At 36.5% G+C, this 25,438-nt stretch overlaps 1 protein-coding gene and 1 long non-coding RNA gene across 10 annotated transcripts in view; one reads left to right on the top strand and one right to left on the bottom strand.

Annotated features, from left to right (window-relative positions):
* Positions 1–25,438, top strand: part of TANC2 (tetratricopeptide repeat, ankyrin repeat and coiled-coil containing 2) — a 649,103-nt gene that overhangs the window by 574,968 nt on the left and 48,697 nt on the right. For all 7 annotated transcript variants that reach the window (XM_074224430.1, XM_074224434.1, XM_074224431.1 and 4 more), the window contains 2 exons: positions 11,027–11,135; positions 17,073–17,195. In XM_074224430.1, the coding sequence (XP_074080531.1) occupies positions 11,027–11,135; positions 17,073–17,195 (232 nt within the window). The remainder of the gene's footprint in view (positions 1–11,026; positions 11,136–17,072; positions 17,196–25,438) is intronic.
* LOC141514016 (uncharacterized) lies at positions 15,350–20,878 on the bottom strand. 3 transcript variants are annotated; one of them, XR_012475923.1, is made up of 5 exons: positions 20,704–20,878; positions 20,204–20,431; positions 18,683–18,900; positions 18,190–18,288; positions 15,350–15,590 (listed from the first exon to the last, which is right to left on the bottom strand). It is a non-coding gene; the product is annotated as an uncharacterized LOC141514016 (long non-coding RNA). The 3 variants fall into 3 exon arrangements; XR_012475924.1 differs by lacking the exon at positions 18,683–18,900 and having other exon boundaries at positions 20,704–20,865; XR_012475922.1 differs by lacking the exons at positions 18,683–18,900; positions 20,204–20,431; positions 20,704–20,878 and having other exon boundaries at positions 18,190–18,615.

A 25,438-nucleotide genomic window follows, 5' to 3' on the forward strand; every position in this document is an offset into this window, starting at 1 on the left:
AATATATAGGCATTATATAGGCATGATTTGCCTGTATGAATAACTACTATAAACATTTTTGAAATAGAATGTTCAGAATAAGCCACTAGTTTTACTTCTAAGATGGATAAGAATTGGAATATGTGACTAAATAATCAGTTCATTTTTGCTAATAAGCCTTAAACAGCAGAATTTGCATTTTCCTATGATATACAAAGTGGATTAGACAGCAAACTGAACATTGAGCTGAATCAAAAAAAAAAAAGGAAAATGCCAGAGCTTAACCTAAGCAGTGACTGTCAAACAGTAATAAATGGCAGAGTAATCAGTAGCCATTATTACTAGCTCAGCACAAGATAACATATTTTTTCTGCAAATAGACAGTTATGTAGTACAGTAGAGAGAAAGCTGGACTTGGAATCAGAAAAACCTGAGTATAAATACAGTTTCAGAAACTTATTAGCTGTGTGATTCTGGTAAAAATTACTTAATCTTCTTCCACCTTAGTTTTCTCATCTGCAAAATGAACATAATAACAGCACCTACCTCTGAGAATTGCTGTGAGGATAAAGGGAGATTATATTTATAAAGCACTTTATAAATTCAAATCCTAGCTGTTATTACTATTAAAACAAATCATTTATCCATCTCCAAAGAACAGCTGTTCAGAACCAAAGGACTTTTCAGGTTTATTAAAATCAATGCTGTCAGCAACTGAACTATGAAAGATCAATAGTTGTGGAAGACTCATTCATTATAAGTGAATTGCAGAAATAGTCTTAATAATGGAACAAAAAGTATGTGAGATATTTACATATCAACTGATTGAAAGTTCAGTGAAGATCTATGCTTTAAATGAATCTTTTTAAGTCCTAATTGGTTCCAAAATAAATTATGCTGACATACAATTAATGATGAATCTCAGAACAGCACAGCATAAAAGACACAGTAAACATGAAATGGTTAACACCCTGCCTCACAAAACCTTGCTAGCTGTCTCTCCATTGGGAGAATAGTCAAAAGATATCTATTGACCTTCATCCTTCCAAGAGCAATGATGCAGTAATAGACAGAGTTGGAAGTAGGAAGCTATGAACATTGAAGGAAGCAGCATAATCCAGACCAAGTCCCAATTCCATAAATCTGCTTTATATCATTGAAGAACCAGCTGCATGTTCTGCATGTCTGACCTAACTAAAATATTGTTCTTTATTACTTGCAATTGCAAAGGGAGAAACATTCAAAACCAGTGAGTCTTGGTATTATTAAAAAGTTCTTATACCTGACTGGCATATCATTTTTATATTCCTTGGAAAACAAAATCAAAGTAGAGAAGTTCAGAGTTAGCTGAAAGAGGAAAAAAAGGAAAAAAGTATAAAGGCAGGAGACTGATGAGGATGTAGAGAGGCTCTGAAAATCAGTGGAATTTAGGGAATATTTTGGGAAAGTTAAAATATTAATGGATAATTTATTATAGCAAGTAGATCAGGTGTTTTTTTTTCCATTTTTCTGTTCAAACATGTAGCAAGATTTCCCATGGGAAAGAAATGTCTCCTATGCAAGGCTTCCCATGGGAAAGAAATTTCTCCTTCTCATAGTTTCATCAAACTAGCAATGCTAGTTGACCCATAGGCTTTTTTTTAATGATGCCAATTATAAATAGGTTTTATTCTCCAGAATAAGAATTGAATTTCTACTTGTTTATAGTACAGATAAAGCTTGGTGATGTTCACTTCTTTCCCTCTGAATACATTCAGGTATTCAAAATGCTCAGATTTGCATAGTAATTTAAATATTTTTAACTGCTATATCAGATTTGAATCCTTCAGGTTTTTTTGGAAAGTTATGTGTATGTTCTTTCTTCTGATACATTTAGTTAACTTTTTCAGTGATGGATTGAGAAGTAGCACTTTGCAATGGAGCTGTTCAGCCTTTTGTCAATGCCTGGACACTGATACAGTTTAATAATGATAGCTGCAAACCTTCTCCAATTCTTTTAGATTTAGATTTAGATTTAGAGTCTTCCTTCTCAGTAGTCTAGTTCTTATCTAATCAATTGGTTATTTCACAATATTTGTCAAGGATGTTCTGCCTGTCCTCATGACTTTTGCCTTGGAGTTTACCAACCTTGACTGCCTTCATGTTTAATAATAATAATCATAATAACAATAATAATGATGATGATGATTGAGATAGCTACCAACCCTGAAGTCAGGAGGACCTGAGTTCAAATTCAGCCTCTGATATTTAATACTTAGTTGTGTGAGTGACCTTGGGCAAGTCACTTAACCCCATTGCCTTGCCTAAAATAAAATAATAAATAAGAATGTAGTGCCTTCTTGGAAAATACTTCATATCTCAGGTTCTCATGTTCAGCCTTGTATTTCTTAGCTTCCTGGAAAATCCCTTCAATGTCTTTTTTGTTCAAATGACCTTTGCATTGGGCAAATGCTCTTATCTATAGAAGATACATTAAGGATGTCATTTATATCAATGTCAAAGGTTCTTCAATCTAAGGAACCATTCCTAGAGGCAGGTGCATTCCAGTGAGCTCAAACTTATCAAGTAAATTGTTATTCTTTGTCATTGGTCCTTCATTTTAATAAATCTAAATAAATAAGCACACTGTGCTTTTCATAGCTTTCTGTGAATAAGGTCTATATCTGCTTAATAAGGATGGTGGTATGGCATTTAATCAGAAATGTCAGCAAGTTTCAATAGCAAGGGAAAGAGAAGTGATAGCCAATAGTAGCAGGCAAATAGGCTTTATGTCCAGATGAAAACTTAGCTAACTGCACTATAATAGCTTCATCAGAATTAATACTTTTATCTAGCTCCTTGTCATGGAAGAAATCTTGCATAAAATTTCTGCATGTTGGAAATATAAGTAGAATATATACTAAAACTATATCATGCATGTGTGACTTGATCTAGTTTGGCATCTCTTCAGACCTTTTTCACAGGCCCATTATGCCATGGAAGAGGTCAACACTCAGCTCTTCAAAATGGGTATGGGTAATAGAAATAAAGAAGTCAATACCTTCATAGATGGAGTTAATCACAACAGTATATGCTTTTCCACATTATCAAGTGATACAAAATTAGGGGACAATCCTCTTGTTCCCACTGATGTTTTTCTTTGGCTTTTATTTGAACTCAGCAATGAAATGATTGACCTTGTGGTTATCAAAGTCTTCTTCACCTCAAAAGATTATCCCTAACTGTAGATGACTTCAAAGATACCATCTGCAATGGTAAGAATGGAAGCATCAAAAATACCACCTAAAAGGTCAGAGATCAATACATTCCTCTCAACGCCAACCTTTTTGTCCAAACAACACCAACCTTTTTGTCCAAACCATAGGCAATTCTTGCAGTTGAGAGCACATTGAGCCTCAAGCTTCTTTAGTGGCCTGACATTGGAAGACATTTTCAGTAGTTGTTACAGTGACCACAGCAATTTTACCAGTCTTCCCAAAATAAGCCTCAGCAATTTCTTTCATCTTCATCAGGTCGGACAGTTTCTTCTAGAGAGAAGGAACATTGGTTGGTGAATTTGAATGAAAGAGGGGCAGCTAGGTGGCACAGTGGATAAAGCACCGGCCCTGGAGTCAGGAGTACCTGAGTTCAAATCCAACCTCAGACACTTAATAATTACTTAGCTGTGTGGCCTTGGGCAAGCCACTTAACCCCATTTGCGTTGCAAAAAAAAAAACTAAAAAAAAAGTTGAATGAAAGACTAATGCTTCATGCCTGATTGAAGAACTGTGTCATCCTATCTGTGATCCTTCAGGTTCTTGGTATCAAAGATTGTATTGATGAAGTTCATTACAGCTTGATTCTTTGCAGCAGCCCCAATTAGATGTTCCATATCAGTGAAGGTTACCTAACTTAGGTTGGTTCTATTTTCTTGGTCTTAAAGAATGATCTCCACTTTCCCATGTTGGCACACTCCCACACAGGAATATTTGGGACCAAGATTGATGTCAGCAACAGGTCTTTTTGACAAGGTTCCTGGGGCATCAAGGTTATTGCTGCCCAATGAGGAGTACAAGGGCTATTACTGTAATGAGTAAGATTCTATTCACAGATTTTTGCAGTAATGTAAATGCCTCCAGAAAAACAATAAAATCATACTGGACTTGGTTTCTGAAGCCACAATACTTTGAGTAGCATAAGATACTGAGGAGCTTTGAGTAGTGTGCAAAGTGTGGTGTCTTAGGAAAAGTAATTTTAAATTTGCCTGTCTGGGGAAAAAATTAAGTTATTCAGGGTTATGGGGAGAACTATAGGAGACATGCAAATTCAGGCTCTTATTGCCATCTACCTTTTGCAACAGCCTTCTTAGGAGTGCTCCACTCTAATGCATTCTTCATATTTTACCAGAATAAATTGTCCTTCTTTATAGTTCTTTGTATTCCCATCTATAAAATAAGAAAGTTGAAACAGATGATCTCTTAAATTCCTGATTTCTCTCAGTCCAGTGTTTCAGTTGTGCAAACTCTTTGCTCAGAATTTTTAGTGTCTTCCTATTTCTTTGAGCACAGTTGAGTCTCCTTTGTTTGATACCACATTACCTTTTGAGCCTTCTTTCCTACTGTTTCTCTTCATGAATACAGGCCACAACAAAATTGTCTGTCCCCTTTTACCGAAACACAATACAATCTTACTCTCATTTTCCTCACACCACCCCCAACTTCTATCTGTTAGAATTCTACTCATATTTTAGGATCCATCCAAAATGTTATTCTCTCTGGGAAACCTATTCTACTCTCATGATGAATAACTTTCCCTTTCTGAGTTTTCATAGCTAACACTTTATTTTGTAACTCTCCAATGTGTTACTATGTAACATAATGCATTATAGTTATCTGTGTCTTATTTACTAGACTGCAAGTTCATTCATAAGACAATTATGATATCTAAGCTCTTTATCTTCCCCAGCACCTAAAATAGTACCTGATGCTTAGTATACCTAAAGATACCTAAGAACTGAAAGCAAATTGCTGTATCTTCCATCTTGCTCACTCGTGCAGAGTACCATTGAGAGTGCTCCTAGCTCATAGCAAACTCTTGAGAAATTCTGTGAGTCATTCCATAACATAGAGCATTTCATTTGGCTCTCCTATAATCAAAAGTGTACATAAAACTCTCTTTCAGGCATGAGAACAAGTCGTGTTTGTTGTGAACAGGGAGCCAATTGTTCTGAATAGTAAATGGGGGCATAGATATAGATTAAAATTAATGTGGAACATAGGGATGACATCTATATTCTCCAGGAAGCTACTAGATCAATCTTGTGGTAAGCTGTTCTTTTTCTTTATTAAATATATAATTTTCTTTATGAGTATCTAATGTGGAGAAAGGATTCTCTTTGTTTCAATTCATTGACATTGAGATGAATACAACCCCAATCCTATCCTCAGTTCCTCTCTCTCTACCTTTCAACCTCTAGCATCTCAGGCAATAAGAGTCTTCCTCTAAATAGGGACAAAGCCAAATGACCATGACGAAGAAAATATTAGAGATAACATTTATTGGATACCTTTAAAACAACTTGTTAAAATGTATTCTTAGCTTCACTAATCAAAACTCTAAAACTAGCATGCAAACTCTAAAACTAGCATGAGCAAAAATTTCTTGGTAGAAAAAATTGTTTATTGTTTATTAAGGCCAGCTTAGTGCAATGAGGTGTAATAAAAAGAATACTAGACTTGAACTTAAGACCTTGGTTCTAGGTCTGGCTCTACTAATTTATTTGCTTTTCATCCTTGAGAACAGAACTTAATATCTCTGAATCCTGTTTTCTTTAATCTGTAAAGTTGGAGCATAATGGGAAGTAGATAATAAATATTTTTACTACTCATCTCATAGGATGGATATAAGGAAGACATGTGACATTACACAGCATAGGTTTTAGGCTTCAATACCGGCATACTTCAGAGATATTGTGGGTTTCATTCTACATCCCTGCAATAAAGCAAATACCACCATAAAGCAAATCACAAGAATTTTTTGGTTTTCCAGTGCATATAAAATATGTGCTTACTCTGTACTGTAATCTATTAAATATGGATTGGTATTATTATGTGTCTTTTTAAAAAATTATATAATTTAATATTTAAAAATACTTTATCACTAAAAAAAATGCTATCATTAGAGCCTCCAGAGAGAGTCATAATCTTTTTGCTAGTGGTAGGTTTTACCTCATTATGTTTGACTGCTAACTGATCAAGGTGGTTGCTACTGATGGTTTGGAAGGCTGCAGCAATTTCTTAAGAGTATAATGAAGTTTGCCACTTATTAATTGACTCTTCCTTTCACTTGATCACTTAGAGGGTTGTGGTAGGGTTTATTCATTGGCCTAATTTCAATATTGTTATGTCCTAGGGAATAGGAAAAGCCCAAGGAAAGGGAGAAAAACAAGGGAATAGCCAATTGGTAGAGCAATCAGAGCATACAATTGTCTATTAGGTTTACTATCATATGTGGATCTGGTTTGTGGTACCCCAAAACAAATACAATAGAATTAAAACAATTAAAGATCACTGATCATGAAACACTATAACAGAATAATAATAATGAAAAAATTGTGAGAATTACCAAAATGTAACACAGGCATGATGCAAACACATGCTTGTTAGAAAAATGGAGCAGATAGACTTGCTTGATACAAGGTTGCCATAATCCTTCAATTTATATCTGTAAAGTGCAATAGAATGAGATATGTCAGTAAGTTAAATTTTGCAGTTTGGTTAAATTTAGTGATGATCATAAAAATTGTTCTTCAGATTTAGTAGCTTAAAACTACACTGAGGGGGCAGCTAAGTGGTACAGTGGATAGAGCACCAGCCCTGGAATCAGTACCTGAGTTTAAATCCAGTCTCAAGCACTTAATAATTACATAGCTGTATGAACTTGGGCAAGTCACTTAACCTCATTGCCTTAAATAAATAAATTTTAAAAAAAACTACACTGACTTTCAGAATGTCCAGTTATAAATAGGACTTAAGGGGAGAAGGGGTATCAGGGAAAAAATACTTGTAAGCTCTCTAACATGCAAAACAAATCATGTGGGGGTTGCTATTTATGTAAGAAAAGTATCGCTCAGCTTTAAGTCTTTTTATTGCATTTGTTTACTTATAGGTATTGAAGCCTGGGGAGGGAAAGGGAAAGGTGGAGAGAGCTAAAGTATTAAGGGCCATTGCAAGTTGAAGATAAAGGGGAAAATACCAATATATGATATCTTTGAACTAATAATATAGGGAAGTGAATTCAGCTTAAAAAATGAAATGTATATACTTTTTAGAAGTACTTTTAAGTAGCTTCAGATCAGATTTCTGATATATTCTTTCTTGGAGCAGAAAAGTGTTTTAGTGAGATGTGTCACATCTGGTTTCTGCTATTCAAATCTCTGCTTCCTATTACCTCTGAGACATTGTACAAGTTTCTTGATTTCTCTGGGACTCAAATTCCTCATCCGTAAAGTTAGGAGATTGAAGTATATGATTTTTGAGTTCCCATCAAACCCTAAATCTCTTACCTTACAATACTTATAAGTAAAACTATATTTACCTGAGTAGAAAGAAAAAGACTGGTAAGAATAAAGCATCAATTTAACAATCTTATTCATTGTTCTTGGTTATTCTTTTATAATTTTCATACTTTAAGCAAGTATTTATTTTTTAATTTAAATATTTTATTCATTTTGAGTTTTACAATTTTCCCCTAATCTTCCCCCCCCCCATAGAAGGCAATTTGCCAGTCCGTACAGTTTCCATGGTATCCATTGATCCAAATTGAATGTGATGAGAGAGAAATCATATCCTTAAGGAAGAAACATAAAGTATAAGAGATAGCAAGATCAAACAATAAGATAATCAGGTTTTTTTTCCTAAATTAAAGGTAATAGTCCTTGGTCTTTGTATGAAGGTCAGAGTGTTGTGCAATGTATATAGTGCCATTGTAATGTACAAAGGATAGAGTCAATAAATATTTGCTTATTGGAGGGATTTGCATGAACTGATGCTGAGATGAGCAGAACCAGAAAAACACTGTACACCCTAACAGCAACATGGGGGTGATGATCAACCTTGATGGACTTGCTCATTCCAATCAGTGCAACAATGAGGAACAATTTGGGGCTGCAATGGAGAATACCATCTGTATCCAGAGAAAGAACTGTGGAGCTTGAACAAATTAGGTAGGGCCTAATTAATTATCCATATTATTGCTGGTGGTTAATAGGGAGAAAAATCATTATGAATTAAGAAAGGCTTTGTGGAGAAGAATGAGCTGGACTTTAAATGATAAAAAAGATTTGGGTAAACAAAGGGGAGAAGCATGAGTAAAAACATGAAGTTGGGAATATGAATAACATCCCAATATATTTGGGAAGACTATTTTGGCTACCACAGAGAATTCATTCTAAGAACAAATAGAAAATATTGGAAAAAGCAGTCTGTGGCTAGATCATATAAAGCTTCACACTGGCCCTGGAGTCAGGAGGACCTGAATTCAAATGTGACCTCAGACACTTAATAATTGCCTAGCTATGAGACCTTGGGCAAGTCCTTTAACCCCATTGCCAGAAATACACACATATACACAGACACACACACACACACACACACACACACACACACACACACACGTTATATAAAACTTTTACTGCCAGGTAGAAGACCTTTTTTACTTGATCAATAGAGAAGCATTGAAGATTTTTGAGCCAGTGATTTTTATTTTTAAATGAGAAGTTTTTTAGAAAGATTAGTTTAACCTCAGTATTCTGGATGGATCAAAAAGAGACAAGACTTAGAAGCAAGGAGAACAGTTAAGAGACTTGTAAGTTAGTATTGTAATGAGAGGCTACACTGGAGGGATTGGGGAAAGTAGTGGCATGAATATGAAGAGGGAAGAATAAATTGATGTAAATATAGAAAGAGTTCAATGATAACTAATTTATGAGGTGGAATTACCCCACAAAGAAATCCAAGCATTACTAGCCTAGCATTTTTATAAAAGTTATGTAAAAAGGTAATATTCAAGAAAATGTCATTTTAGCTAGCTATAAAGTATAGTCATTTTTATCAAATAAAAATGAGAAGAAAAATACCCTATTGTCATCTTCAAGTTTTCCTTTAAGTATAAGCAATGATTCCTGTTAGGTTCAACCTCTGCCTTTCCAAACTAACCAGGAATTATTCTATAACCCTTCAAATTTGTTATTTCCAGACTTTATTACATTCCATTCACTTATATCATGAATGGTCATTTATTATCAAAAATAATTCAGTTGAAGTTTCACAGCAAAGGTATTTCCAAGTGTCAATAAATTTATGGCACCCAACTTTTTAGTTTTATCTTACCTGAAGAAAAAAGTCCCTTGCTTCCTGTATTACTTTGTGATAATCTTTCCCTTAAGCTATTATTCTATATCTCTTATCACTTTCATAGCCAAACTCTAGAAAAAGCTGCCTATACCTGTTGCCTCCATTTCTACTTTTTTTGCTCAAACCTTTGTACTCTGACCTAATCACTTAGCTAAAACCACACTTTCCAGTAATATATATATATAGAGAGAGAGAGTCGACTAAATGGTTGTAAGATCCTTGCCATCTGTAGATCATGGTCCTGTGAACATAGGATTTACTGATCTCCTAATTGCCAGATATGATAGCCATTTTTTTCCTTCATCTTTCTTGACTTCTCTTCAATCTGAATACCCTTGCTCCTCTAGGTTTTTATGGCACTATATTTGAGTTTTCTTCCCACCTAACTACTCTTTAACAATATCATTTGCTGGATCATCATCCACTTCATACACCTTAACTGTGGGTATGTATCTCATAAGCTCCTGTTTGAATTACCTTATGCAAATGTACAGATGTGAATATCCAGGCCCAGCCTCTATTTTTCTTGTTTTTCCATATAGAAATGTTCATTTTTGTGGATGTTTGTCAAGTTTAGAATAACAAAAAAAATTAAGTAATTTTTAGGAAGACAAAAGAATGGTTAAATTTCCTCTTGACAATTTTCCTATGATATCTCCTATATAATATGTGACTTCTGCTGTTCCTGACATAGCAAAAGGCACCTATAAGAAGGCCTTCCATTTCTCAGGTTTTTGCAACAACATTTAAAAAATAATAGAAATAAAAGGTTATATTTATGACAATATCTACTTGCCTGACTCTGAAAAGGGTGACCTCACCTGGGTTCACTCCATGCCATTTCCATTTGTTTAGTGAATTTATTGGAACTTTAGAGATCTTATATGTGACTCTGGGGATAATCATAGAGGAGCTGTGACTTTGCTTTGACTGCTACCATCCTGTTAGAGTATTTAGTTAGTAGTAAGGCCTCCGCAAGACTACATACAGCAAGAGAAGGAAGACTTTAAGACTTTTAAGCAAGCAGGTTTTTGGGTAATTCCTAAAAGTTCCTTGGCCTCCATTTTATGATTTGGAATTTTTAAATTTGAAGAGGAAGAGGAAGGACCTGTGTGGGGGATATATGTGAACTTCTCGATGTGACATTTTATAATTCTGGAAGTACTATGATTGGTAGAAAAGATGTAGGTTAGCCACCCACTATGGTTCAGCATATCAGTGATAAGAACTTTGTTCAGTCATTTTTCAATTGTGTCCAACTCTTTATGACCCGCATTTGGCATTTTCTTGGCAAAGACTCTAGAAAGGTTTGTCATTTCCTTTTCAACCTAATTTGACATATGCGGAAACTGAGGCAAACAAAATTAAATGACTTGTCCAGGGTTACACAATTAAAAAGTGTCTGAAGCCAGATTTGAACTCAAGAAGATGAGTCTTCCTAATTCCAGTCCTAACTACCCTTGGAAGAACATATAATCATTAAGAAGGCACATTTTAAAATCATCCCATCAGGTACCATTTCTTGGGAATCAGTGAAATAGAACTTTTTCAGAGATAAAAGTCATTGCTGAACTCACAAAAGTGAGAATTGTAGAAGATTTAAAAAAGATAAAGTAAACTTGCTATTTATTTCTTCTCTTTTTCTTCCTTTTCAGGAGTGGTCACACATTACTTGCCTTCTGGTTTTCCCGTCAAGAAGGAAAGCTAAACCGACAGCAGACTATTGAATTAGGACATCACATCCTCAAAGCACACATTTTTAAGGTAAAAAGAGAAATCAAAAGCTTATTGTTTTCATTATATGAACACCACTGAATACTATTATACCTGAAGATATCTATTGTTTCAATATAATCCCTACTTTCTTAAATTATATTGCTACAAATTATCATACACCTATAATAACTTTTAGAGTACCATAAAAACCTCAGATGTCCAGAAGCTTCAGACATCCTTAAGAATTGAAAAATAAGGGGCATCTAGGTAGCTCAGGGGATAGAGCACTGACCTGAGTTCAAATCCAGCCTCAGACACTTAATAATTACCTAGCCATGTGGCCTTGGGCAAGCCACTTAACCCCATTGCCTTGAAAAATCTAAAAAAAAAATTGAAAAATAACAAATATTGAAAATAACAAAAATTGAAAAATAAAAAAAACTTAAATTATGATTTTTTGTACTGAAGTTTTTATAAATTGTATTAAGATTTCCATCTTATTAAATATATTGGGCATCATAATTTAACCTTTTAGTGATAATCCTAAACCATGCTCATCAATCCAAAGTTATAAAGGATTGTGATAAAGGACTTTCTTCATAATGTTTTTGAGTTTTCTAGAACTATTTGTCCTCAGATGATTTTTTTAATTCTGTTTTCTGTATTTTAGTTCTATGTCTTTTTCTGGTGTATATCTGTGGTAGCCCCTCTCCCCTTTCCCTTCTAATTTCCTGTTTCTAATATGCAGCCCCCTTAGATATTAGATAATTAGTGGACTGTGAGAATCTGATTAGACTCTCAGGAATAAAAGGGCTCCCACATGCTTTAATGCATGAGACTTTGTGATATCTATTTTAGTGTTAAGAGTATCTAGACAATCTGACACATCAATGAGATATGTATCTGTTGCCTTTTTGATAATGACTTTATCTCCCAGAAAGCAGATTTTAGTAGAGTCAAAAGGTTCCAAAATTGAGATAGTATGTTGAATTTTATTTAGCTTTCTTATGTTTATCTCAGACAGCAATCACTTGATTTGTCTTCCTGGATGCATCTGTGCTTTCTCAGGCCCCACCTCCTCCCTTCCAGAAACACAGACTCATTGTTATCAACTGAGAGAGAAAAACCACAGCAAACCCAAGACAAGGAGGAATGTGGTAATGAGTGGGATTCTTACCAGAGTAAGAATAGCAATAAGGGAACTGCAGGCACAACAGAAGGGGAAACTATCCCAAAGTTAACAGTAGAAATTCAAGGGGAATGAAGAGGATTGAGATGAAGGAAATTTCTGCATGATGAAGATAATAACAATGTTCCTTCCACTGAGCACAATTAAAATGGTTATACCCCTTTGTGAGCCAGCAAAAGAAGCAGAGTTGACACATTGCGGAAAGGAATGCAAGCACATTGAGTCGGGCCTTAAAGGCCCTGTTACATCAGTGACTAACCAACTACCAAGGGTAGCACCTTACAGTTGTTCCTTAGTGTCCCTCATCAATGTCAGGGCTACATAAAATAGCATCACAGCCAGGGCCAGTGCTGCAGACTATAGACTGATACATTTTTAAAGTTTTCATTTAATTAAACCGAATACCCCAGCAGTGGATACATGACACAGAAGTTAGGGATGAGTTTACTCCTACACTAGTCATGACCATCCTTTTTTGTTCTTGTGTAATTGTTCTAACACCCTGAAATTTCATTCCATGGTATTCAAGTCCAGGATTTGCACTTTCTGTATTTTGATACTTTCCTAACTTGTCTGTTCTTGAGTTGGGGAGACAACTGAAGTTTTCTCAAGTCACAAAAGGTAACAGCCTGTGATGAAAATCTTCTTTTGACTTCTGTTAATTCATGTATGCCTAAGATTTATTAGTCTAATGCTATCACCATAATGGGTAATAGTGAACTGGAAAGTCAGTCTTCGACAATTGTTTTTGTTTTTATTATGCTTCCCCTATGTATCAAGAACTGTGCTAAGTACTGAGGATGCAGGTGCAAATAGGAAATAGTCTCTGTTCTCAAGGAACTTATGTTCTGATGGGGAGTGTGGTGGCTAGGATAATCAAATTTTAGTCCAGAAATCCCTGCGGGTCCCAAGACCCTTTCAGAAGTCCACAAAATTAAAACTATCTTCATAAAACTATTAAGATGATTTAATTTCTGATCTAGTGTATATATTGATAGATATAAGTACATATACAAAAGTTCTTTGGGCAGAGAGGGTTCCCAATTGTTAAAGAGTAATAGGGGTGGCTAGGTGATGCAGTAGATAGAGCACTGGCCCTGGAGTCAGAAGTACCTGAGTTCAAATCCAGTCTCAGCCACTTAATAATTACCTAGCTGTATGGCCTTGGGCAAGCCACTTAACCCCATTTGCCTTGGAAAAAACTTTAAAAAGAAAAAAAAGAATAAGAAGTTTGGGTTAGGTGGTCTTGGAGTCAGGAGGACCTGAGTTCAAATTCAGACTCAAATACTTATTAATTATCTAGCTGTGTGACCTTGGGCAACTCACTTAAGCCCATTGCCTTACATAACCAAACAAACAAACAAAAAAGAATATTAAGGGGTCCTGAAATAAAAAGATTTGAGAATTGCCGATCTAGGCAACCATAAGGACTGTAAGTAGAACTGCACAATAGTAAATTATTGCATTTTTTCCAGTAGCAATGACAGTATTGATTTTATTTTTGATCCCAAAATAGTAAGAAGACATAAAAAGAGGAGGGAAAAAGAAGAGAGGGGCAGGGCAGCTAGGTGGCGCAGTGGATCAAGTACTGGTCTTGGAGTCAGGAGGACCTGAGTTCAAATCTGGTCTCAGACACTTAATAATTACCTAGCTGTGTGACCTTGGGCAAGTCACTTAACCCTATTACCTTGCCAAAAAAACCCAAACAATAACAAAAAAAAAGAACAGGGGCAGTACAGTAGTGGAGGAAGGGCAAAAGGCAATATGTTCATGCTATGTAGATCCTAGCAGATGACCACCTGGGATTTGTGAAACATGGTGCAAGTTGAGTGTTTCCTGGATTTTCACAGCTGAACTCTTACAGTGGCAGGCATGGAGGTGGAAAATGGCTGCTGTAAACTGTCATCTAGTGCATCTTCTGTCCTTGTGCCTCAGAACAAAGTGAAATAAAGCTATGATAATAATGCTTTGCCACCCCAAAAACCCATCGTGGAAGCTTGAAGCCTTTTCCTTGCCAAGAAATTCCTCCTTAAGAGACTCACTTGGGTTCATCTTCATCTGTTCCTTTTTATCATTCATTTTTGTTTAGGGATGGTCTTTCTACAAGTGAGGAATCTGAATCAGCAAATGCTTTAGTTCCTTGCCTTTGTAGGGTTATAGAGTGGAAGGACTCTGGAACTATACTATGTTAACTGAAAGTAGCACCTGGTATCCTTCAAAAAATATTGGAATTATGAAGCCTCATTTGTCAAACCAACCTACCTGCTGTTTGGTGATACTTTTTCTTAAGATTTTGACTTATTTCTTTATACATGAACTACGCTACTAAATGAGGAAAGCTGAAATGGGTTATTAGTACAGATCTGATGAGTTTCTATAATAATAATGAGTGGTTAGAAGATTCTGGGACTATTAATGAAAATCCTACTCACTCTTTCCATTATATCTAGATATTGCAGATGATGGCTCCTCTCAGAAACTCAGAGCCTCACCCATGTTATTGCCTGGGAGGGAATGGCCCCCCAAACCTAGGAGTATGGACAACTTAGAGGCCATTCCATATAGAATCCTAAAGAGGGAAACTTCATTGTTCAAACTGTATCTTGTCTATGATACTCACTCCTCTTACCTATTGAATTCTTATCCATTCTATAAAATCCAAGTTAGATTTGTCCTCCCACACGTTTTTGATTCTATCTCTACAATTGATAAGATCTTTTTCTTCATATCTCTGGTTTATTTGTTGTTGAAGATTTTTTTTGTTTTTTGCATGTAATTTTTTGTATGTATTTTAATATCTTCTCCCTGGTCACTGAGGTTCTTCACTGAGTTGTAACTTAGCTAAGGGTAGCTAGGTCAGCACAGCGGATAGAACACCGGATCTGTAGTCCAGCCTCAGATATTTATTAACTGTATGATCCTGGGCAAGTTACTTAACTCTATTAGCTTCAGTTTTCTCATCTGTAAAATAAATTGGAGAAAAAAGGGGCAAAAACACTCAAGTACCTTTGCCAAGGAGATCCCAGATGGGATCATGAAGAGTAAAACACAAATGAAATAATTGAACAACAAATCTTTGCTAAATATTTTATTGCCCCTAGTCCTTAACAAGAGGACCAATATTCTAATCAGCTTTGAGAATTAAGTCTCCTGCCTAATAGGTTAGAAAATAGCTACTGGTTGACTTCATCTTAAAAAAAAGGAAGACCTGTCCAGTGTTCTTTAAAGTAGTCTGACTTGCCCCATCAGGATGAGAGGATCAACAGGGAGGTGGTGTCCACTTTTCCATTCTTCTTTCAGCAACCCTTCTCTTTCTGCAACAGGGAACAGGAGAAAGGTCAATGAGCAGATAGCTCAAGAGTTGTTTCTAGAGAATTTTACCCTGCCTTGATAAGAACGTAGCCACATTTCCTTTTCAATTTCATTTTGTTTTCTTCTGTGTATTTTTGAGATTTTTCTCTATGATCTTCATTTTTGAAAGATTGTGCTTATGATGGATGTTAAATTCATAATTTAGAAAATATAATAAGGAAAAAAGGAGCATAGCATAATGGTCGGAGAGCTGGACTAGAATCAGGAAGACCTCAATATAGATCCTGCCACTGATACAAGCTGGTGGTCTGACCTTTGGCTAACAATTCACTTAATTTCTCAGTGTCTCAGGCAACTTCATAAAGCTACAAGTTGTAGAGAAGGTGCTAATATTCATTGATAGACGTAGTAATTCCTCACTGGGAGCTTGTTATATTTGTGAAATCACAGTACTGTTTAAAAAAAATACACATACTGTGCCTTTACATTTTACCATGTATGGATCTACATTTACATACATATATAAAGAAAGAGATCTAGATCTTTATAGCTAACATATATAGGTATTTAGCTCACTGTTATTTATAGATAGATATCTATATAAAATACATACAGTATACATATTGTAAATTATATATGAAAAACACCTCATAACCTCAACTATGTCTAGACAATCTCACTTATCTAATTTACTGCCCTACTCTCCACAATGGCTCTTCCAAACCTTTTTATCCTTCCTCATTCTATCAAAGGCTACCCCTCCTCCTCACCCTTGAGAACCTTACCTTATATTTTACTGAAAAAAAAATTGAGAGCTCTCAATTGCCAAGAGCTCTCTCCTCATTTCATATCATCCCAATGCCTTTTGACACTATCTCTTTTACCCCCTCTCACATGAAGAGACTGTCCCACTCCTTGACCAGACAAGCCCCTCAAGACTTGCCCTAATGATCCAATTCCATCTTTTCTCCTACAGCAGGCTGCTCCTTCCATCATCCCCTCTCTCATTTATCTACAATCTCTTCCTATCTGGTAACTACTTCTCTACTGCTGCAAACATGCTCATATCTTCCTCATCCTCAAACATATACATACATATATATATGTGTATATATATATATATATATACATATGTATATATATAAACACATACATACATACATAAGTGATCTACCTGTCTTAGTAAAAGATTAATTCAAGAAAAATAATGGAAAGTACATGGAGAAACTAAATACACATCTTTGTTGAATAAAAGTAATATGCACAATGATGTTGTTCCGTAACCCATTTTCCGTAGCCTTTTATTCTGCACATCACTGAAGGATTTATCCTTATACCAACCAAACTGTCCAAGTAGCAGGCAGATTAGTTTCACAGTTCCTTTGAGAAGTTATCCTTGGAGTGACACTTGTCTCTCTTATGTCAGATCCTGTTTGAATATGCTTTAATTGGATCAGAAGCTTGACTGTCTCATTTTTTTTCAGGGTTTGAGTAAAAAAGTTGGGGTATCATCCTCTATACTCCAAGGTCTCTGGATCTCCTACAGTACCGAAGGTCTTTCCATGGCATTGTCATCTTTACGAAACCTCTATACTCCAAATATAAAGGTAACCAAAGATTCTTCAAGAGTTTGAATGACAAGCTTTCTTGTGTCAATAATAGGTAATGCTTTGTCCAATTTTCTGCCTTCATCAAAAATTCCCTTTCATGTAATCTGTTTTCCTCGCCTCCACTTTCTGCCCTCTAGCTGTTCTTATTCGATATCCATTTCCAGTTATCTCCCATTTTTCCTATTTCTACATTCATATCTAGCAGGCTGTGTCTGATATTCCCTTATTATTCAACCTCTTAATAAAATGATAAGGGAAATGCCATTGCAGGCCTAGACTCTCAAGAAGTACCTTCTAATCAGGGTTTTGTTTTTCTTTTCAATGTGATGGAAAGTGGGACAATGAATAGGATACCCCCCCCAAAAAAAAGAAGAAAAGAGGATCAGTAGGGGACTTAAAAAAAAAATAGAGCCAGAAAGACAAATGAGCAGATCTGTTTTGAAAATGATATGCTAAATTTGTTACATATTTGAAAATCAAATTATACTTAATTATTACATTCATATATAATTATCTTTTTCTGTCTTGTGTATATATGAAAATGTATGTTTTGTTTTGTGTTTGTTACCCTCAGAATAACATTTTAATTTAAAGGAAAAAAATGCCTTGTTTTCCACCTATGAATATAATGACTAATACTTATTATTATTCAATGTGGTGAAAATCAAATTCCTATATTCAACTGCTCCCTATAAATTATCTGACCACCTACATTAGTGACTTAATTTGTCTAGATATTCTTGGTACTAGTTTACCACTTAAAAATTTGCTGATAAATTCAACCCACTTTTCTGTGTTTTGTAAAAAGTCTCACTATAAATCCTCTCATCAGAGATGACATTTTACTCTACATCCTCTATAGCAGAAGTCTTCACAGTAGGGTACATTCCCAGGTAGAATACAAAATGATACATAGAGATATAGGAAGAAAATATTAGAACTTATATTTATACTTTTTAATTTAAAAATAAAGCATCTCTTTTGCTCCCACCTGGATTTCTGGCAGAGCCACTTTATCTGAATGGAAGCAGCAACAGTAGGACAAGCCAATGGTTTTCTCTCCATCTCTCTCCCTTCCTCTTTTCAAAGACTGGGCAACAGAGACAAGAACAAATGCAGATTGATCAAGGGATAGAGGTGGGGGGGGGGGGGACCGGGCCCATCAGGATCAGAGATGGCAACAGTATCCATGAGAAATAAGAAGGCTAAGGAAACAACATTCTATGTGGCAATCATCAGGGTAACTTCCAGGTGTACCTAAGAGCCAAGGTGTCAAAAACCTTGTCATAATGTCAGGATTCCAGGCTCATTGTATGAGTAGAAGGTAACATGGATACCAAAATCTTTAAAGAAGAAAACAACGAATAGGGAAATTATTCCAAAAGAAAAAATATCTCTAATATAGGATAGAAATCAAGATATTGAAGAAGAGAAAGAAAATGAAGTTGAAGAATCACATAATGGGGCAAATTTTAGTGACTTACTTGGCTCTATGAGTCTTTATAGTTTTGTTTTATTGAGGGAAAAGAGTGTAATCCTGAAGATTCATCTCTTAAACAGGTATCTGTCTGGATCAGTCTCATGCTTTCAGCCAATCAGGCTATGTTCTTTAGAGACTTGTCCAAAAAGAAGAAAGCGCCCATTAAAGTCAGTTGTGGAAAATTTGAATGAATGTTCAACTTGCTGTTCTTTTGGGATGTACCTACAAAGCAGGAAGATAGCATTTTAACATTTCAGACCTCCCTAGACCCAAGAGAAATGAGAAGTTGTCCAAAAAAGAAAATATTCCTGTAGAATTTATATGAATGGGGAAAAAAAGAATTTGGAATTTGTCATCCACCAAGTGCATCGAAAAATGTTAGGGGGAAGGCTTGAAGACTAGCTAGATAATATGATTTTTAATAAAAGAAAAGATCTGGTTATTTTTTTACTTATCAGTTGGCAAACAGAGCTTGGCAATGCTTCAGGAAGTTATTTATAAGTATAACCCAAATAAATGTCTAGCATGGCAAGCCTACCTCAATACTTCAGACAGTAGGACTTGACATTTGCTGCCTTACCCATTAACTCTCCAGAAAGATCCAGAAGAGGAATTACCAGAGTTAGAACATTAACATCTGACTACTAGCAGTTGTGAATGTTAATCCCTGAGGAACTCACTCTGCTCCACTGCCTTTCCTGCAGCTCCTTCCCCAACACACAGGCATTCACAATCTGGCAGAATGTGACCTTTCCTTAGGACCACTCTGCAATTTCAGTTCTGTTGTTGCATTTTCTGATGGTATATTGTTCCCTGCCTTCATCACCCAAATTCTTTTGCAACAAGCAGCATATATCACCTCTGCCCAGCCACTTCTGGGGAAGAGGGAGACATATGAGGGCAGGATTCTGTGAGGCAGCCGTGCTCAACCAGAGAACTGAAGAAGGGAGAGACCAAAAGCAAGGATCCAGGGTATAAAGCTATATGCCAGACTTGATTGCTCAGAAATTACTTACAGGAGGAGGCTGAAACAATTTTGAAGTTCGGCTCTAGGGGTAAAACCACCATCAAAGTCAAAGGAGTCTAAAAATGAGCAATAAGGAAATAAAAGGGGAAAAGAAACTAAAACCACCAAAAAGCTCAGGAGAAAGAAAACCTGCTTAAAAACATAGAGCCCAGAGAAGAATATCAATCATTATTAGAAGGGAATGTAATTATGAAGAAACTTAAAAGAATCTAAATGTTTTTAAATAAATATTGCAGAATAGAGGAGATTGAAGCAACTCCTGATAACAGAGAGAGCATTCTGTGAATTCCCAAAAGAGTCTGGAACTACAATAGGCTTTAACTGATGAAACAAGAGAGATTGGAATCCTGAAAATTTTGTTGCTGAGTTGTGTCAGTCATGTCTGACTCTTCATGATCTCATTTGGGGTTTTCTTGTATTAAATGGAATAATTTATGGCATGAAGAAGGAAGCAATTAGCAAATAGGAAAAATCTAATCCATCTCCTGCTGCACCTACCTCTGAATTGAGGGAAAGATGACCTCATATCTCCTACTGCTTGGGAACAACTTCTATCTCCTACTGCACATCTCCTGGCTTGTCTTCCACTTCCTGCTGAGCAGGTACAACTTCTTTCTTGCTGCATTGTCCCCTGGAAGATCTCTGCCTTTTGGAGGGGTGAGGAGTTTTCATTTGATAATATGCCTTCCATCCAATGTTACACATATTTGCTTCCTCATCTCTAGTCTTTTGTTGGAAAAGGAAAGGTATTCATCACTTAATGATTAATATGCTTATAGCTAGTCATACACTACACATCCCGGTGATTCTGAACCTCTTTGATCATTGTCCAAACCCTATCCTCCATTACCCAATTCCTTATTCCCATCCCTCTCAACCCATTTACCCCAAGTCTTAACCAGGCATTATTCACCCTTTCTACTGTGCCCTCTGGAATGCCTGCTTCATAAGTAACAAACTTTCTTTTTCCTCTTCCTCCATCTTTTACTGTCACTTACCTCTGACTGTCTCTACTACTACTGTCTCTACAGTGTCTACTTTCTTCCTCATTGAATTATGGTTCACAGTCTTTTCTTTCATCCCCAATTCCTGCTTTCATATTAGAGGAGATAGACATTGTATATTGGTACTCCTTCAAACACCCTAACCTCCTAATCTTCAGCTTTCTTAACTTCCCATAACCTCCTTCACCCCATGTCAGGCACACACCATACCTTTATCTTTTCATCACCCACAAAAGCTCTATGTTTATTTTCAAGAACTCTGAAATTCTTGTACCTGATCACAGTCTATTTACTTTCTACTTGCTCCTTTTTCTTCTCATACCAAATGCTACTTTCATCCACATATAGCCTCCAATCACCTTGATGTTTGAGTTCTCTCCCAGGCTATCACTTCTGCATTCAAATTCTATCTTCAGATGCTATCTTCAAATTCTGTTATTTAAATGCTGTCTGCCACTATCTCCTTAACTCAAATGAAGAGATTACCCCACTCCATCTTTTCTCCTACAGCAGATCACCCCTTCCATCATCCTTATACTCTCACTTATCTTCAATCTCTCTGTGTCTAGTGGCTGCTTCCCTACTGCCTACAAACATGCCCATATCTCCCTCATCCTCAATAAAACATTCACTTGCTCCATCCATCCCTATTAACTGTGGTCTCATAGATCTTCCTCCCTTTGCGGCAAAAATACCTCAGAAAGCTATCAATCGTAGATATCTCCATATCCTGGCTTCTTGCAATCTCTGTCTCTCTGTATAGCCTGGCTGCTAGCTTCGTTACTCAACCCAAAACTGCTTTCTCTGAAGTTACTAGTGATTTCTTAATTATCAAAGCAAATGGTCTTTTTCAGTCTTCATCATTTATAATATTTCTATAGACTTCAGCAGTGTCAATCACCCTCTTCTCTTTGATACTCTCTTCTCCTTAGGTTTTCAGAATACCACTTTATCCTGATTCTCCCCATACCTATCTGAGTACTCCTTCTCAGTCTTCTTTGCTGGATCTTCATCCAGATGACATCCTCTTAACTGTGGGTAGCCTATAGGACTCTATACTGGCCCCTCTTCTCTTCTTTCTCTATACTAGTTTACTTGGTATTGTCATCATCTTCCATGGATTTAACTGTCATCTCTATGCTGATGATTCTCCAATCTACTTATCCAGCCAACCCTAACTCTCTCTGCTGACCCCAAGTCTTACAATTCCAACTTCTATTCAGATATCTCAAACTGGATGTCTAGTAGATAAATTAAATTCAATAAATCTAAAGGGAGATTCATTTTTTCCTCCTTCCCCCAATGAAGCCCTTCCTCCTCTCATACTTCCCTACTGCTGCCAAAGACACCATATACCTCCTAGTTCTCCAAACTCAAAAACAAAGGTATTTTTCCTTAACGCTTCACTATTTCTCGCCATCATATCCAATCTGTTGCCAAAGTCTATCAATTTTACCTTTGTAATATCTCTCATATGCTCCTTCTATCTTCAGATATTTTCACCACCCAGATGAAGGCTGTTGGACTATTGCCAGCCATAGCCTTACAGAAGTCTCTTTCCCCCATTTCAACCCATTGTCCATTCAGCTATCAAAGTAATTTTCCTTCAGTGTCAGGTCAACTCTGTCACCCTCTTACTCGTTAAACTCCAGTAGCTTCCTATTATCTCCAGGATCAAACTCAAAATCCTCTATTTTGCATTCAAAGTTCTTTAAAAACCTAGCCCTTCCTCCCTCCTTTCCCATCTTATATCCACATACTCTTTAATGAAATAACATTGGTCTCTGTGTGGTCTCCTGACTAGAACACCATTTGTTAGCTCCAGAAATTTTCTTTGACTTTCCCTCAACTCTGGCATATCGTCCTCCTTATTTCTTCCCCCTAGGTTCTCTGGCATCCTTCAGATCCCAGCTAAAATCCTACAAGAAGCCTTTCCCAATCCCTCTTATTTTTAGTGCTTTCCCTAAATTGATTATTTCCTATTTATACTTCATAAGTAGGTTTGTATGTATTTGTTTGCATGTTCTCTTCCCCATTTGATTGTGAACTCATAGAGGGCAGGGACTTTTTTTTTCTTTCTTAGCATTCAGCACAGTGGCTGACCACATACCTAACACATATATCAAGTGTTAGGTACTTGACATATGCTTATTGACTGACAGAATAAAATTGGAAATGCAAGTGAAAAACAGTCTGAAAGGAGAGAAGCAAAATTCATTAATAGTAAAAGACAAGGGCAGAGTCAAGATGGTGACATGAAGGCAGGATTCCCCAGAAACTCCTTCCCCCCAAAAAACTCCAAAAGCTATCAAATTATGACTCTAGCCAAAATTTAGAGGAGCAGAACCCACAGAAACACTGAGTAATACAGTTTTCCAGTCCCAGATAAATTAGAAGTTCCACGGGAAAAGTGTGTTTCAACCAGGACCAGGAGTTGGAAAAAAGCTGAGGCCACAGGGCAGCGTAACCCAGGGATTACTGGGAACAGGTAGAAGGGGCAGTGATAGAACTCTGCTGAACCAGAATAAGTACAGAGGAGCACACCTCAGAACAGCCCTGAGGTGAGAACTTAAAGCAGGATTCGGGGAAGCCAACTTGGGTACCTCCAGAGCACAGCCTACAGATGGTAAGGGGTTCAGAGGAGACTGCAGAAATATCTCTGCTCTCCCTGGGGCAGTACTCTGCTGTTTGCCTACACTCAGATCCAGGTTGCAGTTTGGTCTTCCATACTAAGATAGCTTAGCAGGGACCCTCTTCACAGCTTTAGGGCAAAGGGGAGCACCTGTGGTCATCTACATATTAAAGCACAAGCAAGAGAGCATGAGACCTTGGAGAAATAAAGGTCCCACTGGGGTGTCCCAAAAATCCCCCAAAGCCATGGAAGTGCAGTAAATTAGTCTTAGGCTGAGGAAATGAGCAAATTAAAAAAAAAAAGAAGAATCTGACCATAGAAAATTACTTTGGTCCCATGGAAAATTCAGAAGATGACAAATTTGAAACTTCTGTATCCAAAGCCCCTAAGAGAAATAGAAAATGGGCTCAGGCTATGGATGAGCTCAAAAAAGACTTTCAAAACAAGGGAGATGGAGGAAAAATTGGGAGAAGAAATTAGAGCAATGCAGATAAATCATGAAAACCAAATCAGCAACTTAAAGGAGATAATAAAGCTCTCTGAAGAAAATAACTCCATCAAATGCAAAATAGAACCAAAGGAAGCTGATGATTTTATAAGAAATCAGGAAGAAATAAAAGTTCCAAAAAAAGCCAAAAATTAGAAGAAAATGTGAAATATCTCATTGGAAAAACAACCCACCTTGAAAACAGATCCAGAAGAAATCATTTAAAAATTATTGGGCTACCAGAAAGTCATGACCAAGAAAAGAGCCTAGACTTCATTTTTTCAAGAAGAAATACAGCAAAATTGCCTTGAGATCCTGGAAGCAGAGGGTAGAGTAGAAATTGAGGGAATTTATCGGTTACCTCCTGAAAGAGATCCCAAAAGAAAAACTTCCAGGAATATCATAGCCAGATTCCAAAACTCCCAAGTCAAAAACTAAAAACTGCCAGAAACAAACAATTCAACTACCGTGGCTCTATAGTCAGGATTACACACGATCTGGCAGCATCTACATTAAGGGCTCATAGGGATTGGAATATGATATGCTGGATGGTAAAAGATCTTAGTTTACAACCTAGAATCAACTAGCCAGCAAAACTGAACATCCTCTTTCAGGGGAAAAGATGGACTTTCAGTGAAACAACCAGAGCTGAACAGAAAGTTTGATCTCCAAGTACAGAACTCTGATGAACAATAGAGGGGATGGATGAGATGGACTAACTATGAAGAACTTCATGATGTTGAACTGTTTGTATTCCTGCAGGGGAAGAAGATATTGATAATTCACATGAACTTTCTCATTTATAAAAGCAGTTAAAAAGGAGCATATACAGACAAGGCACAGGAAGGAGAAGAATATAATGGTATAATATAGTAAAAAGATGGAGTCAGTGGGTGATAAAGGAAAGTACTGGGAGGAAGAGAAAGGAGAAGAAAGGGCTAAGATATTTCACATAAGAATCAAGGAAAAAGCTTTTTAAATGGAGTGGAATGGGGGAAGGAGTGAGCCTTCATTCTCATCAGAAATGGCCCAGAGAAGAAATAACATACACACTCAATAGGGTATAGAAATCTATCTTACTCTAGAGAAAAATGAGAAAGGGGGAATAGGTAGAGGGAAGGGGGAATAGGTGAAAGGAGAGAGGGAAGATTGTGGGAGAGGGTATTCAGATACAACACACTTTTGGACAGGGACAGGATGAAAGGAGAGAGAGAATAGATTAAATGAGAGTGGGGAGGAAGAGAGGAGGGAAATACAGCTATTAATAACAACTGTGGGAAGAAGCAACTTCTCTGGTGGACTTACAATAAAGAAGGCAACTCATCCCAGAGACAGAGCCATTGGAATCTGAACATAGACTGAAGTACATTCTTTTCTCTCTCACTATTCTTGAGGTTTCTCATCTTCTTGGGGGGGTAGAGGGGTTTATGTTTACTCTTATAACAAGATTATTGTAATAATATAAAATAACACCCCCCCAAATAGTAAAAGACAAAATAAATTCCTGAAGTTCATTCCAATCAATTCTTTCAGGCATAGAATTTGAATACTCTTGAGATTTCCCTCTAGCTCCTAGGATCTGCATACAACATACAGGATGATTAACAGGA

This window comes from Macrotis lagotis, chromosome 2 (genome assembly GCF_037893015.1).
Source record: "Macrotis lagotis isolate mMagLag1 chromosome 2, bilby.v1.9.chrom.fasta, whole genome shotgun sequence".
Lineage (NCBI taxonomy): Eukaryota > Metazoa > Chordata > Mammalia > Peramelemorphia > Peramelidae > Macrotis > Macrotis lagotis.